Below are 19889 nucleotides of genomic sequence, written 5' to 3'. Positions count from 1 at the left end.
AAAGCGTCTGCAGGCGTAAATGCATGAATAAAAGTACAGACACTCTATTCTTGCTTAAAACTATTAGTCTAAATTGGTGATTGTGCGTTTTTCAAAAAGAAACAGTGTCATGTTTTCCCCGTGCTAGTGCGATATCATTTAAATTTTGACAGTTGTGTTTTCATAATAAATAATAATAATATAAATAGTAAATACTAGGACTGTTATTGCAGTAATCTATTTTCTTCATGGAACAACATAAATGAATATTAAAACAGTTCATCAAGTGCAACTCACATAAACATTTACATTAATGAATGCTTTCATCTACGTTTATTAATACATGCAAAGGCAGTTTGTATACAAGAATATAATTATGATAAAGCATAATCAACTGATATTTGTTTTATTTTTGAATCAATATAATGTTTTACAATCAAAACGTATTCCCTTATCGACATTTTAAGAAAGATACACTTCCTATGGTGTTGAAATAAAAGAAAACGAATAAGAACGAAATTATGCTACTAATAACAGTCATAACTATTCAAAAATTCTGACAGATAAACGGAATCGACGAATGACATTGACAGTCAAACCAACGCCAGAGAAATTTCGTATTTGCATATTTGTGGTACAACATACAGAGATCAGTTGGTCCATTATCAGGATCATTGTCACCCCAATAAGAAAAAATAGGATCTATTGCTTTGTACCCATAGGACCAAGGTCCTCCTTGAACAGATCGTCTACCATCTATCCAAACCATGTTGCTTGTTGGCGATTGTGCAAGCAGGGTATCATTAACGTCCTTGGCTTTTAATTCTGAATCAACACGCACCAGATGACCACCATCAGATCGACAAACGGCTTCAGCGTTGTCCCAGGATTTCGGACCTGCGTAGTATTTTAAGCAAAAGCCATTCGTTGTGAAATTATATTCCTTAGGACATCTAAATTTACTTTCACAGACCTTATTATCCAAAACTGTTCTTGATAATCCATATCGCTCGCACATCGTAGTGTTTTCTCCGCATGTCCGTGATCTAGTTTTCACACCGACACGCCTTTGTTTATCTACGCTGACATCACAATCAGACCACTCTGTCCATTCTCTACAACGATGCAGACGGCACATTTCTTCTGCTACTTCCCGAACATCAGATTCTATGTTCTTCAAAGCCTTACCAATAATACTTAGCAATGTCATGTTGTAATTTTTGCCAACGTTATATAAGGTCTGTCCATTTACATTGTCTTTTCGTGAATGTTCTACACTCGATACGCGGAATGCAAGCATTGCAAACAAAGACAAACATACGATCGGGCCATGCATATTCTTTTTTCGTAGTGCTATCTCTTTTGATATGAATAGGTCTGCCAGTTTTCCTGAAAGATAAATGTATTTTGATAAAACTGTAAGCTGTAGAATTTATATCTTATAATGCCCATGCGAAATACTGATCGGCATGTCATTTGGCTGTCATCAGCCGAGCATTTGAGAATTTTTAATAAGACGCATGATTTACTGCAGAATGACAAAATTAACTTTGCGAGTCGGAAGTACATAAAACCATTTACACTTCAGAACCAATTGAATATTTCTTGCTTTGTTGCAAAACATTTTATTTACATTTTTACTCAAATGTAAAGACAATGTTTTCCTAACTCCATATACATAAAATGGACTTGCAACTGTCTGCAGTTAGCCAATATTTATAATCATGGAATCAGGCTAAAATTAAATCATGCGTATTTGTTTCATCTATAAATAGCAAAAGAAAACCTAAAGGGGAGCTGTTTCAGATGGAACAAAACGCATTGTTACTGCATTGAATTGTGAAAACATATAATTATCTGTTTGTTTTTTTAGAAACTAGGAAAAAGGATGTTTTGAAGAAATAGAAATGTATATATTTTAAAGTTTTGTAATTGTTTTTTTTTTCAGATGATTCGGTTAGTGCTGTGTTAAAAAATGTTAATAGACGCCTTTTATATAGTAAAACGATGTCGCAAGTGTGTAATTTAAAATACTTTGAACTTCAAACACGATAAACTTGAAGGTAAGGTGGTTAAATCAAAGCAAGTCTGCAACATTTTCATATATGCCGTTTTGGGCATTCTTTTGTGATTCTATATTCTCTATTTTAAAGCAAGTACTATAAATTTAATACAAAATACACTTTTAAGTTATATTTCCATACGTTTTTAAAATATGCTTGTCAATCAAACCGATATTTCAATAAAAACGTATTTTATTACATTTAGCCGCTTTTTGTTTATTAAACTACATAAAAACATAAAAGTAAAAAAATGGTATTTACCTTTATTTTTTGAACATCCAGTATTCTTTTTATGCCACTGTAAAGTCTTTCACAACTACCTACTGCGTACACGACTAATAAAGACTGTTGATACAATCAGTTATGTTTTAAGATGAAACAGATAAAAGGTAATAAGGAAATATATTCACATATCTGATTTTTAAAAAATAAAAAAATAAGTAGGTTACGTGACAATGATTGTGTAAAAACAACAATATTTTAACGAACATGGTATGAAACATGATTTAGGAAGTTTATAAAAACTGCCAAGTCAAATGAGGCATTTCCCTCCCGTTTCTGTATGTTACAATATAAATTAAAGCTAGATTGCAAAACCAGTTCTTAAATTTTTATTACCATCGAATCCTATTCATAAACCTTTATATGAACAAACGTGATCGTGAAGTTGAGCGGTAGAATCATTCATAATAAGAGATTTCGGTACGTTCATAGAATGCCACCCTTCCTTGGTGATCTTAGTTTCCATGTTTTTTGTCTCTCTGTTAGATATGTTTCCTTTAATTATTATCTTTCATTTGCTGTTTGTACCTAACTGTAGAAGCTATCTTTGTCTTTCATTGCATTATTCTATTACATAGGTTTTCTCAACTCGTAACATACTAGATTGTTTCAACCAGTTATTGTTACATACATACTAGAAAAGAGTATTATAGTAAACATATCGGACAAATGTTTTCATTTTTGTATATGATGCACGGCATTATTATCATGCTATCACTTTAACTCGTTTTGATAACTTATTGTGCCCTTGACTTATAAGTTATCATGTATCAAGCCTAAAACGTATTTCCACTGTTTGTCATCAAACTATTTGATTAATATGAATTAAGATATTGTGACATTTAACGGTAGTGTTGTTACATTTGACGGCAAATTATTTTGAGACATTTAGTGGTGGGTGGAACATTTAACGGCGGTTGCGACATTTAGCGGCGGTTGCGACATTAAGCGGCGGTTGCGACATTTAGCGGCAAGTGCGACTTAAAATGGCGCAACAATATCTTTTGTACTGTACGTTCTCTTTTGATGACAGTAAAAAGTAAAGCAATTACCAACAAAAGGTAAAATGTTGAGAACATTTACATATTCGTTTGTTTGAAAATCAAACAAAATCGCAGCCAATTTCAAATCAGAGCCCTAATTGTTATTGATTGATTACTGTATGATCGAGTGGACATGAAAATAATGAAGGCATTTGGAATATCGTTCTCATTACACATAACGATTCAACGAAGGACTTTACTGTGATAAAAAATCAACTTTTTTGAATACGTTGAATATACAGTCATATAACTTGTCAATGAGTAAAACTGCTGATTCATGTTACAATAGATATTCTGCTGTCTTCACACACGAAATACAAGGAATGTTTGAAACTTTTTTTTCTGTATTTAACAAACGACTAATACAGTCCAGTGTTCAGACTAATCATTGTTATAATCTGTAAGCCTAGCGCCCATTCTATTGCTTTTGAAAACAAAAACTGATAAAAACCATTGTTAAGTTTAGGTAAACAATTTTGTATAAAAGGTGTCAGAAATTTAAACTAAGCTTGAAAACAAAACAGGAAGAAAACGATTCATCAAGATAAATAAATAAAGTTGTAGATGTTTTGACCCACGTTGAACAACTTCGTATTTTTATGTGTTGCAAACATTTTGAATATTTTTGGTATTACAGAATTTATGATTAGCTTACTGAAACAGCACTTAAGTCTGAAGATATGTAAAAAATATTAATAACCAGTTTTGCCTGTATAATTCGTTAATTACGTTCAACTTTAATTAATTCAACTTTCAATCTCAATTAATAAACCATTTAAATTAACATTTGATCCCATGTTGAAATCCAATTAAAATGCTATTCAATTAAAGATTTAAAGAAAAAGTTTCCAGAATTGCGTGACCATATCTGACTTTGTTTCTCTACTTTATAAAAATCAAAGATTGAGAGAATGTACTATTACTATGCCATGAATATTTGTACATGTAATATATTTGAACTAGTTATCAGACAGCATTTAGCGTGTGGTGTGCAGGTTCAAATGGCCCGACAGTATTATTTAAATCATACCCTTAGCCTATGTGAGTCGCACACATGTTTGGTATAGCCGTTATTTTTTGAATAGGTGATAAATGCTCTCAATCAAAGATAAACGTTATTTATATTTCTATCCATAGGCTAATTTATTTATTGAACTTTGCTACTTTGTGCAGCATAATTATACTTAGCGGATGTTTACCAGCGGAAATACGGATACGGATGTCTGTGATAAAAACACATAGTGAGGTTTACTCAGTAATACACCAATATAGTGAAAACATTGTTTTCAGGATGGTTGATCCCGGTTATGTATCGGGTCTTTGTCGAGATTGTTCAACCGCTGATTGATTTGGTGGTGATGTTGTGAAAACAATATTGCAACGATAGCGTTTCTATACCACTATTTCATTTTCATTTAAACTGATAATGAATTGATACAGTGTTCGAATATTTATAAAGAACGTAAAATTCACTCATTTTGGACATAAGTCAATCAAACACGCTTTATAAAAACAGCTAAACTTGTTACAAACATAATCATCATTATAAAACACGCTCTTTTTCACACGTCTGAAGGGAACAGACGAAAGAAAACTATAAGTCGAGATAAACAAAGGATAATAGTGTGAAAATAACTGTTGGGGCTGAAATTTTACATTGAGATACTGAAAATATCGATATAAAAATATCGAGATAAACAAATATTTCCAATAAAGATAAAGAAGGAAGAGAATTGGGACTTTCAAAATTTCATCGAGATAACGAAATATCGAGAAAAGCGATGTCGAGATAACGATAGTTTACTGTATATCTTTAAGATAAACAAAATTTTTCAAGCGAGGGAGGTTCTTTTCTTTGTTTTGTTTTTCTTGTTGTTGCAGTTTTTGTTTTGATTTTGTTTTAACATTTAATATTATATATATTAAAAAGTTCAATATTCTTTTGTTTCGATACGTTGTCTGCATAAAAGTGACAGTGGAAGTGTTAATTTTAATACATTGTGGCGTCGTTATATGTCGAAACGACGCTAAATGTCGCACTTACCTATAAACGTCGCACCATTGACGCTAAATGTCGCAACCGCCGCTAAATGTCGCAAAATCATTTGCCGTTAAATGTCGCAATGTTAACGTTAAATGTCGCACGAACTTCCCTTACCGTTAAATGTCGCAACACTACCGTTAAATGTCGCAAGATGTAAATTCATGTTAAAATCATGGTTCAAGTAGAATTATATTACTTTTTAACATTCTCATGGTTATTTTAATTGTAATTGCCATTACAAAAAATATCTTTGTGTTACTTGGTTTCTTTAATGAACATAAATATCGAGGTTTTTAGCTACTATATGATGTAATCTTTTGGCTAGAAAGGATAATTGATACTAAATTCTCAATAGATAAGTATTTTTCTTTTGTTTAACATTTTCATTTGTAACCCTGATGGACAACAGATTAAAGGTATTATGGTATTGTCACTCTCAGAATTTAGTTAAAGAAATTTCATTTATTTTCTCAGAAACTACCGAATTTACTTTAAACGTGGTTTAAGTGTTCACTATGATCATATGATGCAATATCAAAAGACAGATAATCCTAGTTATATTTTGCAAAGTTATTCCCCTTATTTCCCTAAGATAATTTCGCTCTGATTAACCTTTTGGTTACGGCTAATTTCAAACATATTCACTTTAAACTTAAAATACTTGTTTCATATGAAAGTACTAATGCATTTCTAAAGGACAGATGACCCTGAACGGTATTTTTTCTTAAATATCTCCCTTTTTATATTTTCAAAAAAGAAAAACCTCACAATTATTCACTTCAAACGTGAAATATTGATTGAATATCAAGGCAATTTTATATTTTAATGAGTGAAAACGTGAAAAACATAGTATGAAATGCACGGTCAATACGAGAATCGAAAGAAAATATCATGTGGTACTCCTTGATCATGTAGTATTCGATCCGCAGTCGGGTGCTAGATATGAGCGAATTTTACGATTATATGCAACGGAATTTTTGTAAGCAGCCAGCCCGCATAGAGCGCGAGACTTGTAACCTCGACCTTGTTGGTTCTATTCTCGGGCTGGCCAACTAAAACTACTGATCAGTCTTTCGGATGATACTTTAAATCGAGGTCCCGTGTATGGGTACTAAACAACTTGGCATGTTAAAGAAGGGGAAGCTTCTGGAATCGGGGCATCTTTCTATATCTATAATTGCACTATCCTCCAAAATCTAAAATGACTTGTACTCTTCTGGAGGACTTGCCCATATGGGCAACCGGTGGCGAGTATAAATAAACGCAAATTCACATACAGTAAGCAGATGTCAAAGTTAAAATAAGTACACAAGATTAAGTACATTTTACGATTTGTCAAACACTATTTACGCTTTGACATTGTGGCAAGTGATATTTTACTCGCCAAGTCGCTTTATACTATGAAAGATTCTCAGTAACTATCATATAATAAGAATACAAATAATTGATTAAGCTCATATTGGCCTTGCTGTTTGACTGAAGACAGCTAGCCGTTTTGGCCTGAGAATTTAGGCTTTTTATAATTATACCATTGCTTTGCTGTAATGAAAATCTTAATCTGTAACGCTTCATTATAAATATTTCAACGAAATTAAATCTAATATTTTTCGAAAAACACAAGACATAAATTATACATGTGTAACGACGATATTGGTTAGATATATGTAACCATTTTTATGTTCGTCCTAAAATGCGCATGTCGAGTACGTCATAGTGAAGTTCAAATGACCATAAATACAAACATACTCACAAAAGTGTTTCTATTTTAAGATAATTTTTTAGAACTTTATTTTTTAAAACAAAAAAATGGAACAGATGTGTAAAGAAAACATCTTTTTAATTTATAGCAACAATAATATGTGAACTTCATCCTGCAAATTAAACTCTATTTTAGCATTTGTGACCATGGCCCATTGATCCCTTTCTCAATATTAAGGAAGAATACCATGCAAGTTATTTACCTTCCAAATATGAAATACATTTGTCAATAAATAAAGGCTGTAAAAGTGTAGAAATCTATTTTAGAACTGGTGACCTTGACCCAACTGAACCATAACTCCATCCAAAGGAGAATACCTTAATTCCATGTTCCTACCAAATATAAAAGACATCTTTCAAAAGAATAATGTTAAAACACCTGTAAAAATGTTAAAATCTATTTTTGGCGTTGGTGACTTTGGCCTTTACCCACAGGACCCCAACTATACCCAAAGGAAGAGGACCTCCCTTTGCATGTTTGTATTAAACATGAAATACATAATTCAAGCAATAAAGGCTTAATGAGCAAAAATGTTATAAAAATACACACCAGTAACCTTGTCACTAGAGACCCCTTACTCCATAAAAAATACACGGCCATTAATGGTATCCGTCTACCAGATATGGAAGATATCATTAAATAATTTTTTAAGATAAATCCAACTTACCGGAATAGGTTAACCATACAAGGTCCTTTTTTCAAAATGAAAAAAAGGAATATAACTTGGGAAAATGGATGGCAATATCATGAACTTTTTCTAAAGAAGTAAGTGTGGAATCAATGAAGCCATAAGTATAGACAGTACTTAAATAAATCCAACTTGCCGGTTTAGGTTAACGATATTCATTCTCAAACTGCTGAAAATGGCACTAACTTGATTAAAATTTATGCAATAATTACGTTACTTGCCATGATCAAGTTTATTGTATTGATTAATAAATGTGTAAATTATGAAGCCCTTTGTACTAGTAGATTTTAGGAAAAATCCAACTTGCCGTTTTATTATTTTGATCGTTCCATTTTTTATAATATGACACCAATTTTAGGCTGCCAGGCTCCTAGAATGTCAGCTTTAGGCTATTAGACTACAAAGTTAAGTGCCCTAAAGGTAAAGGCGTTTTTTTCCATAATCATGCATGTGTATGTGCTTTTGCATGACCTTTCATAGAGATTTTACTGTATTTTAAATTGTTTCCATATTTATAATATAAGTCACTAACTTTAAGCTACTAGGCTGCCGACTCTAAGCTATTAGATTGCCAACTTCAGGTTGCAAAGATGACATCGATAGGCTGTTAGGATGTTAGGCGGCCTCCCCAGGATACTAAGCTACCAACGTTAGGCTTACAGGGCGTTAGGCAAACTCTTAAGGTCCAGGTCGTCAGCAATTTAGGCTTCCTCTTCCGACAGCGAGACAATTTGCTTCCTCAGTCAACTAGGCCATCAGATTGCCACCTCAGGCAGCCTGTCTCTTCTGCCATTTTACAGACACAATTGTACTAAACTATTTACAGAACAATGCCAATTTTGCAGTTCCATACAAATAGTAGACAATTGTATAATTATCAATATGTACTTGCATAAGATCAGCTAAAAATCGAACGCAAAACAATATACATATATTTACAAAATGAGTATTATCGCCGCCTAGCCCAGTTCCATATATATAATAATGCACTCGCTTTCAAATTGAGTAGGCACATTTAATTAATATGATACACCAATTAAACTGGAGTTCAACATAAAATTACATCTTGCGACATTTAACGGTACTGTTGCGACATTTAACGTTAAGGGAAATTCGTGCGACATTTAACGTTAACATTGCGACATTTAACGTCAAATGGTTTTGCGACATTTAGCGGCGGTTGCGACATTTAGCGTCAATGGTGCGACATTTAGCGGCAAGTGCGACATTTAGCGGCGTTGCGACATATAACGGCGCCACATACATTAATCTCCTCTAACAATTTAAAATTTAAATAAAATTTGAATGTTGGCATATAATATAATTATGTATTATCAATACAGACAATGTGAATTTATGACCAATAGAACAGTTATAATACATCAAATGCAATTTGATAAATAATTTGATTGAACAGGACAACTAAATATCAGCAGATGTGAAATAAATTCCAGATGAATAATGTAAGCTTGAAGACTTACTTGATAATTATTCTCAAAAATTATATTGAAACTCGAAACAGTTTTTATTAAAATGATAATATTGCATTCTAATTGCATAAGGTATAAGACATCGAGTGGTATTACTAAAAACATAAGTTATTAGCTCAACAATCATAGATGTATTTATTGTCGCAATCAATATCCGCAAACCTCCGAAGTTTTTTTCTTTTTTTTTGTCTCATTATAAAATCTTAATATCACTTGTTATTGTATTGTTTTGATCTAAAAAAAATACCCTTGAAAATAATTCCTGTTTCAAACTTTTCAATTGACTTAGAACAGTACCTCATTAAAAGTCTTCTGTAGGGCATAAATGAATACAATTAGAAAAATACATATAACTGTGATTTTTTAATCCTTAAAGTGTAGTTCTGAAATATTTCAAAGTTTAAAAACGTTTTAAGAGTAAATGGTGAAAAGAGAACTTTCAATAAATCTATATTGCGGATATTTATTACAACAGTAAATAAGGATTCGTTTAGTGAAAACTTTGGTTATTTATTGCTTTCACTTCCTTTATGTTTGGAATGCATTGTACACGTGCTTTCTAGTCCTCCTGTTAATCATATTATTAATTCAAATCCTGTTGGTTACATTGGTCATAAATTCCCACTTAAGATTGCATTGCCATGCATGTCTAATGATTTCTTTCAATTATCGAGTTTTTTCGGTAAATACCTGACAAATGTGTTTTGGATTCACCTGATGTGTGCTTTAAATGATAAAATAATCCTAAGGATGTATCGTTTTTTGTATGCACTTAAGACTTATTTTTTATTAATTGTATACACGTAACTCTCTTTTGAAATACTGAGAGTTCTCTGATTATCGGAATATTATCGTAAACATTTAGTATTGCCAGTAGATAAGTGCGTGAAGATAAAAAGATGAGAAATAGCCATGTGTCCATAATTTTATTTTATGATGAGTTTTCTTTATGTGGGTTATACAATACAATTTCTACAAGGCATCAGCTATCATATAACATTATTATACGCCCTCAAATACAAATATTTATTTTAAAAAAAACTAAATGTTAACTTAATGTATCAATGATTCAAGAACTTTCGATATCTCATAAGGGTACTCATTTGAGCAGTTTTATGAAACATCAGTCTCGATTAGATATTAACTTCGGCTATTTAAACACTATATTGGGAACAGCACAAAATGTGTATCCCAAAGACTTTTGTCTTTTGTTATCCCCCATAGTACTCGCCAATAATAAAATATCATCATTAATAGGTTATAATATTTCTTGTTACCTAATGGCCAAATAAACACTACTCTATTATATCCGGTGTGATACATTCAATAATCTCATAGAACAAGATGGATTTATAGCAGATGATATAATGCATTCTGATACAACTTCATTTGGAACCTCTCAAAGTCCTATATATTACAAATGGCCTCACAACTAATAATAAATTCATATACATTTGCATGTAAATGGTTATATAAAAATAAATAATTTATTTATTACAAGACAATTCCATTTATTTTATTCATATTGTTATAATTGAGCACGATAAAATATGAACTCTATACTAACCGATCTAAAAGTTACAAAGTTAAAGTTTCAGATAATCATGATAATATAATGTAAAGTGTATCTGTTTTGAAATCTTAATTATATTGTATTGCAACAAATAGAAAATAACCAATATACAACATTACTTTATTATTTTTTTTTTATTTACAGCATTGATAGATAGCAAAAACCTATAAAAAATCTTTTAACAAATGAACATATCTCTTGTGTCTTATCTAAAATAAACAATCTGTAGTTATTGGATTCAATGGTATGATACTACGTCATCGCGCACCTGCTGAATGCTCTCTTTGCAGAAAATCCGTCAATACAATTTTACTATAAGAAATAGTAAGAGTATTCTTTAAATAAAGTCACTGCGTCATATAAGACAATTACAATCAGCCCAGTATTCAGATTTTTCGTATAATTACTATATTTATGGTAAAGTATTAAGAATATTCTTCCTTCTATAACGATTTCCTGATAAAGTGTTACATGCCTTAACCGAATATGCATTACTTTGAAATGTTCTTATATTATTGCATTGTCTGGAATTGACGCTCGAAAGCTTTGTAAGTAATTGTGCTAATATATACTGTCTGCCAAGTTCCTTTGATGATGATATATTATAAGGAAGGTCTTCAGGCATTTCAATCAGTGATAATTCCGTTCCAAAATTTGAATTTAAGTTAATATTATTTATTTGAAATGCCATTATGGCTCAGGGATTGCCGTTTATGGTTAAGACATCGGAGTTGCAACCACTGTTTATTTCTTATTGATCGAAATAGGCGACTAAATGGGATTGAATGACTGGAGTCTATGGAACTCCTAGCTCGGCAGATTGTTTCGACCACTGATGTTGCTTTGAAGATTGTAATACCAGAGGTAAGCCAAAATCATCTTTCTTTTTTTGGCGTCAACCAAACAAAATAGATACTTCAGATTTTAAGTTTAATATATAAATAATGACATTTTAGAAGGTAAACGGACAAAAATAAATATCAAATTACTAAAAGCATGGCCTACATTATTTTCAATTTGAAATTATTAGATGTATAAAAGTAAATAAGATCTGAACCGGCGCAAAACGTCGGGCACTTACAATTGATTTTATTTATTCAATTTATTATAACTGACCATCAAATAGAGTCAAAGATGTCGGTGTCATAATAAAAAGGGTATTGATATTTTAAACTGTCATAATATACACAATGTCAAGAGTGTCCAATGCAAATAATTATATTATATTTTCTATTTTACTGTGTATATTTTTATTTTTACAATTCATACATTGTCATAAAGATAATATAATCACAAAATGTATAGATAGAAATTTTATTATAGACACCTGGGGTTTTGTTCTGTCGTTGACTAGTTTATTTAGTCTAAGAAAGTTCCGTGTTAAATTAATCAAATAATTGTGCTTGTATAGCTTGTTTTACTTCCTGGTTCATTAAGAGTCGTGAGCATTTAGCTAGGCGTCAATAAATGAGGCTTACAGAAAGCGTCAACAATAATCTGAGACATTTATGTCAAGACTGTCATGATATATTAGAACATTTATTCCATTTTAAGTCAATATGTGACTAACAGTTATAAGAAACGAGATCCATCCCATAAAAAACGTTTCTTTCAGGATATTATCAACGGCAATCGCAAACATGTGTTTCATACATCAGCGGTTAACAAAAGAAGAAATAATTTTAACTGCTCTAGAACTTGTTTCACCATTTTCCTCTTTATGAGTTAAAGGTCGTTACCGTCAGCTAAGTATATCACATAAAATTAACTTAAAATGCATAAGAAGATTAAGTAACTTTTAAGAGTGAACAACCTGCCTAACATAATGCAATTATTTTAGCACCAATATATATTTATACACGTGCATGTAAAATAATACAAAATCAAGACAAACGCTTGAAGTTATTGTGTCTCACAATCTTTGTTTGTCTGTTTACTTGTTGTTTTCTTTGTTTAGTTTTTTTGTTAAATGCAGATGATGCATAATAGGCGTACAGTTTAATTTTGTTTTTTATTACGAGCAGCATTCATTCAATTGTTGCTATTTCATTTTATTTTTTTTTTCTTTAGTTTCGTTGAAACACACAAATCGATTTTGCGTTAAAAGTCAAACATTTTATCATTTACTATTCCCTTTATTTTCATGTACTCAGGCATCACTTACAAGGTATGTTTGTCCTATCACAAAATTCCACTAAGGGAGACTGGTAGTAAATTACAGAGTTTATAATCAGAAAGTGTGCTCTTTTATTTATAGATTAATTTTTCTAAGAATTAAGAAAATAACACTGAGAATTAATTACTCTTCTCAGAATGTTGAGATTGTTATATAATCGTGACAGGGTTTAAGCAAGTCATAAAATAAAGAAGATCAATCAGTGTCTGCTAATTCATTTTCGCTCGTTATCTGTTTATTTAAATGACTGCTGTAGAAAGATGTCTACTTTTCAGAAATAGCAAAAAGAGAGTATCGACCACAGTTTTAATCTTGAGTGTTGGAGGATAATTCAGACCTCTCATGTATCCTGATAATTTCTTACTTTACGTTTAACCATTTTATGATTATAAGTTATAGCACACAATTTTTCAACTCACATTATTATCATTTGTGTAAATTAATCAATAAATGATAACTGTTGAGTTGGACATTGGAAAATTTCTGTCTTTTATACAGGAATTAAAACTAATAAAATGTGCATGGCAAAATCTCGGCTGGACATTTGTAAAGAATTAGTTCAATGCAAATATTATTTTCTCGAACATGGTGTTTCAACAAAAGAATAATTCAAATTGTCCAATTTTACGATATTGACGCAATAATAAAAATTATTATCCTGACAGTTTTAACAAAAGACGGAGCCTTGAAAATTGAAACAAAGTTATTGCTGACAAAAGATCTGCATGTTTTGATTGATTTGATATATTTATAGCCAGTAATGTTCGAGAAACTTTCCTGTTTAAAATCTATGGATGTTGACAAGTGCAAGGACAATTTTCGCATTTAAAGATTTTTTAAGCATTAACTTATAATGTGATATTCATACTGCAACTGTACTTTTTCTAAAGTCATATATTTTTTTTCAAATGACTTTTTATAATGACTTAACTAATACAAAATGATTAGTACATTTATTGAAAGGATACCATTTAGAAAAACCAATGAAAAGAATTGACGTTCATTTCAATTCCTTACAAAACGAGAACTTTCAAAAATATTTTAAAGCATTTTGTTTGAAGAATTTAAGTATTTGACTATGTTATTACTCGCGAAATTGAAGTGCTATTAGACATATATTAAACGCATTATGATATCATGTGAGAACAAAAAGTCGATATTTCACAAAAAAGCGCCATCATGTTGTTGTTTTTATTGTGTTGCTTTTTTTTTTAGAAAAACAGCTATAAAGAAGATGATATTATTAAGCATTATCCGTGTTAATGTGATAATGCAGTTTATCTAGACAATTCTTTCATTATATGGGAGATAAGTCGTAAGGTCTTATTACACGCAGCTCAGATTATATCTCCCCTTTAGTTGAAAGGTCACAGTTAATGCTAGCGCTTACGTCATCAGTCGTCTACGTCATATATTCCGGACTTTAGTTGAAAGGTCACAGTGAATGCTAGCGCTTACGTCATCAGTCGTCTACGTCATATATTCCGGAGCACATGGTCCAGTCTCTTTTTTATGTGAATCGAAGTTGAATCGTATCCAAAAGAGGAATATTTACCAAACAACAGCTTTATCAGATAAGTAAATTTGTCACAATTATTAGATAGTTAAATTTCATGTACAAAATTGATATTTGATTTATAATATCCGGATAAATATAGTATAGACTATAGTAAATAAATTATAATCATACCACGAGGTGTGGCCGTGGGAGAAGGTGACATCGGATAGACCAGTAACTGTATAAAGTGAAACAAAGTTCTACTCTTTATATCAGTGTATTTATCATTAAACACTGTATTCACTATTAAATTATATTTCCTAGGATGCCTAAGGCAAAGGCGAAATCTAACAGACAGGGAAACCCCGTTTCGTTTCCACGCCATTCCTCAAGGTCATTGGCAAGAGGTCAATCGGCGCGGCCAAGAAAACAAACTTGCAAAGCAACACCAACAGCTGAACAAAATGTGGCTGTCAATGCGGAAGTACATGTTCCTACTGATACTGAGCATGGTGATGGCAATTTACCCACAGGCTGTCAGGTAGCCGGCAATCCCGCTCCTGAACTTCAGCAAGAGCATCACGTGATTGGGTTTCCAATGGTTTCTCAAAGGCTGTCTCCTTCTGAAACCTCCAATATCCAAGGTGAGTGTGACCCTATTTTGGTAATACCTACTCATGACCTGGATATTCATATTTCAGATGCGTTACAGGAAAAAATATGGAATAATCAGTATGTCGATCTTGCACAATTGTTGCACAAAAATTTCCATATGCCCAGTTCACAAGATGACATGCAAATTTCTTTCATAAATAATAAGTTTGTATTGAAATCTAATAAAAAACTAAAACAAATTGATAATATTGATTCTTGGACTGATGCTTTTGTAAACTTCATTTTAGTTTACATTAAAAAACACCCATTAAGAGCAGCGGAACTTTTGAAATACATGGCAATTGTTCGAGGTGCTTCCGCATCTAATAAATTCCAGAAGTGTTACCAATATGACATTCAATTTCGCCTTCGCATGTCTATTAACTCTAGTCGTCTGTGGTCCAATATTGATGGTCATTTGTGGCTTACATGCGGGTTGCTAGGCGATAACCCTTCCACTAGTGACGAGGTAAACAGAAATGCCTCTGCAGGTGCTTGTTATGATTACAATTTCAAAGGCGGATGTTATAAGATGTTTTGTCAGTATAGGCACACCTGTATTGTATGCAAATTACCTCATCCATCCAATACTTGTGCAAACGCTCAGAAGTCGATGAGATTTAATAGCAGTGCGTCAGGGGCACAATTTGTTCCTCGACCGCGCTTTGTTCCGCTTGGCAGCACAAATGTGCCGCTTAGCGGAACAAATAATGTGTTTCAAACCCGGCATGTAAATACATTCCAAAGGCCTAGGGGTTTTAGACCAATTCCTCCGTCATATTCTCAGTCTGCCTTTCGACCCCAATTTATGGGCCAAAGGTAAAACGCCAATAATAATGGATAAAATTTCACCATTTCTCGAAAAATATACAAACGCAAATGATGCAAAATTTCTAATTCACGGTTTTCAGCATGGTTTCCCTCTTGGTTATGCAGGTCCAAGAATTTATAGGGACAGCAAAAATTTAAAGTCAGTCATTGATAATATTGACATTGCAAAACAAAAAATTTATGACGAGATAGATGCTGGGCGTATGTCGGGCCCCTACGCCACAAGACCTATATCAAATCTTAGATGTTCCCCGATCGGGCTAGTTCCAAAGAAATCCGGCGGATTTAGGTTAATTACACACATGTCACATCCCGCAAGCGATAGTGTTAATGATTATATTGACCCAATGTTAACATCTGTCAAATATTCGGATTTTGATAATGCTGTAAAAAATGATAAAAAGGCTAGGGAAAGGTACATTAATGGGAAAAATGGATTTGAAAAATGCTTTCAGAATTTTACCATGCTATCCTGGAGATTTTGACCTGTTAGGAATCATGCTGGATGGTCAATATTATATTGACAAATGCATGCCAATGGGCTGTTCTATTAGCTGTTCTACTTTCGAAAAATTTTCATCTTTTCTAAATTGGGAAATCAAACGCCGAACTGGTTACAATGATATAGATCATTATCTTGATGATTTTATTTTCATGTCTGTTGCAAATTCTGATAAATGTAAATTGAGCATGTTAAAGTTCGAATCAATGTGTACTGAATTTGGTGTACCAATCGCTTGTGATAAAACTGTCGGCCCCGTGACATGCTTACTTTATCTTGGTTTAGAGCTTGATTCAATTTCAATGGAAATACGCGTACCTCGGGACAAAGTTATGAATTTATTACATCAAATTAATGATGCATTGTTATTACGAAAAATAACGTTGCAACAATTACAATCATTGACTGGTTCATTGGCCTTTTGCGCAAAAGCAATGCCCTCAGCACGTGCATTTATCCGCCGGCTTTACTCAGCTATGTCGCAAGCAAAAAAGCCGTACCACAAAATCCGCTTGTCAAATGGTCTAAAAAGCGATTTAAATATGTGGAAAACTTTCTTGACTAATTATAATGGCACTTCGGTAATGTTAGACACTGAATGGAAATCGAATTCAGACATACAGTTGTTTACTGACAGCGCAGGGCAGTCAAATTTGGGCTGTGGTATTTATTTTAATGGTCGTTGGGCTTTTATGCAATGGCCTCAACAATGGAAAGATACAGATATTCTTAAAGATATTACCTTTTTGGAAATAATACCAATAGCATTGGCTTGTTTTTTATGGTCCGAACATTTTCGATCTATGCGTATTCAGTTTAGTTGCGACAATATGGCAGTAGTACATATACTTAATTCAAAATCTTCGAAATCTAATAGAGTAATGGCACTTGTTAGACAAATAGTGTTATGGTCTCTGAAATTTGATTTCCAATTAAATGCTGTACATATCAGTGGTGTAAACAATAACATTGTTGATTCAATTTCACGAATGCAGTGGAAGACGTTCCGAATGTTAGCACCGGAAGCGGAAGTTCACCCAACACCAATCCCGAGGGACTTCATGACGTACTTGCCGATGAAATAGCAGTTTTACTAAATTCCTCGGTTTCAGAAAAAACGAAACAAATTTATAACCAAGCTGTAAATGCATTCAAGAACTTTCGCTGTTTGCATGAACTACCGGATGTGTGGCCCCCACCGGTGGATCATATGGTTAATTTTATAGGTTATCTCTCACTCAAAAAGTTCGCATTTGCTACAGTTAACTCCTATTTATCCGGCATTTCGTTTTTCTTAAAGATGAATGATATGCCGGATAATACACAATCATTTATAGTAAAAAAGATGTTATGTGGAATGCGACGCATCCGATCAAAAAAGGATTTGCGAGTTCCAATAACGTTTACAGGTGCTTCTTCGCTTCCCAATGGCTTTACAGAAAGTTGCATATTCAAACTATGAATCAATATTGTACATAACGGCCTTTGTTTGTGCATTTTTTTGGTTTTCTGCGGGTAGGCGAAAATAGCCGTTGACACAAAGAAATCAGACACCAATAGAGTCGTTCAGTTAGGAGACCTTAGATTTTCGGAGAACGAATGTTTTGTAACGATAAGATTTTCCAAAACCGATCAGTTTGGGTCGTCGGTAACACTGACATTTTGTATATCACATTACCCTGAGATATGTCCCTATAGACTACTTCGCCATTACATTACTTTACGCCCTCAAATAGACGGTCCTCTATTTTGCCATTTCAGTGGGCAACCAATGACTAAATATCAGTTCCGTTTCATGCTTCGCAAATGTTTAAATTTCCTCAACATTGACTCAAATATAAAAAGCCATTCATTTCGTATTGGCGCGGCTACCACAGCTTCTCAATTAAATATCTCTGACGATATTATAATGCAAATGGGTAGGTGGTCTTCGAAATCCAAGGCTTATAAGAGATACATTAGGTTAGATAAGATAATTCCATAATAATTTTATTTTTAGATAACGTTGGCCAGCCTTGTCAAAATATTTGGATCGTAGGGTCTTCAATCATTAAGAGAGCAGAGGCACATGCTAAAACGAGGCCGATGGGACGTCACCTTGGTCTTCAGCGACGCGGTGTTACTGTATTTTGGGCTGGCCATCCGGGCTTACATTATAGGCAACTTTACAATATTATTTACTCAATGTCTTTTTGTTTGCCACCACCAAGTTTTATTGTTTTACACTTTGGTGGCAATGATATAGGTCTAGAACCATGTGGTGTTTTAAGACACCATTTTAAAGAAGTTATTTCTCAGATAATGAGAATTTTGCCTAGGGCCTGTATTGTTTGGTCCTCTATATTACCTCGTTTTGTCTGGAGGTACTCCGAAAATAATAAAGCTATGGATGAAAATCGGAAAAGAATAAATAGAGCATTGATATATTTTCTAGCCCAGCTTGGTCATAAGTGTATAAAACATCCAGATTTTCAAGATAAAATGCCAGCATTATTTTCTGATGATGGTGTACATTTGTCTTATATTGGAAATGATATATTTTTAAACACAATTCAAGGTGCTATTGAAACATTTTTGACTAATAATGCAAACGTATATCCAATTGACTGAATAACTAAAAGCCTGACAGCGGCGAAAAATTAAATTTGGCGTGAGCACTGCGTACTCATTGGCAGAATTTTTCGACGCAGTGTTTTATTAACTAAAAATAATTCAATTTAAGTTAAAGAAAGATATAAAACATTGTGTTAAATACTGTTTGTGATTGAACCCCAACAGTTAGATCTAGCAGTAATCATTAATTCGGCGATTGGTCATTCAATCTGCCATTGGACTTGTTATGTACGAGTCGAACTTGAAATTGATTTGTTGATTTATGTATGATGAACTGAATGATAAACAATGACTTGTGAATGAAAAACAGTGATAAATGATGGTTTAATAATGATTATACAATCAATAACAAAGTGGCTTGGTCTATTCCCCAGCACTATTATTTTCCTTTGCATGTTTCAATTTTTTTCATGAATTCGATATCGTCGACTGTCAGGCAATTATTCCACTAATAAATTTTAATGATAATGTATTTTTGTTTTGATTTATTAGAATTTGTCATTGATAAATAATAAAATAGCCACAATATTCGTTACTCATTCAAGTAAATTGACTAAAAGAAGATAAAAAATTGTTTAATAAGTTTGACAAGGTTTTATTTTAGGTAACACTGTTATTGAATATATGTTTCTGATGAAAACGGCGCCGTACGTTTGGAAGGAACAATTTAAATGCCAAAAATGTTTATCTGTTT

General features: G+C 32.6%; 2 protein-coding genes across 2 annotated transcripts; one reads left to right on the top strand and one right to left on the bottom strand.

Moving 5' to 3' along the window:
- Positions 1 to 369: 369 nt before the first annotated feature.
- Positions 370 to 2424, bottom strand: LOC132715888 (uncharacterized). Its single transcript, XM_060698988.1, has 2 exons — positions 2304 to 2424; positions 370 to 1368 (listed from the first exon to the last, which is right to left on the bottom strand). Exon 2 carries the CDS (start codon positions 1313 to 1315, stop codon positions 527 to 529), a length of 789 nt encoding a protein of 262 aa, XP_060554971.1. The 5' UTR covers positions 1316 to 1368; positions 2304 to 2424; the 3' UTR covers positions 370 to 526.
- An 11920-nt stretch (positions 2425 to 14344) lies between these two features.
- Positions 14345 to 19663, top strand: LOC132715886 (uncharacterized). The gene is made up of 2 exons (XM_060698986.1): positions 14345 to 15239; positions 18582 to 19663. Exons 1-2 carry the CDS (start codon positions 14921 to 14923, stop codon positions 19190 to 19192), a joined length of 930 nt encoding a protein of 309 aa, XP_060554969.1. The 5' UTR covers positions 14345 to 14920; the 3' UTR covers positions 19193 to 19663.
- Positions 19664 to 19889: the final 226 nt, after the last annotated feature.

The sequence above is a fragment of the Ruditapes philippinarum genome, unplaced genomic scaffold (genome assembly GCF_026571515.1).
Source record: "Ruditapes philippinarum isolate M1 unplaced genomic scaffold, ASM2657151v2 ctg5548_1_1_1_1, whole genome shotgun sequence".
In the NCBI taxonomy this organism is placed as follows: Eukaryota; Metazoa; Mollusca; class Bivalvia; order Venerida; family Veneridae; genus Ruditapes; species Ruditapes philippinarum.
Note: the sequence above shows the minus strand (reverse complement) of the source record. Positions and strands in the feature narration are given on the sequence as shown.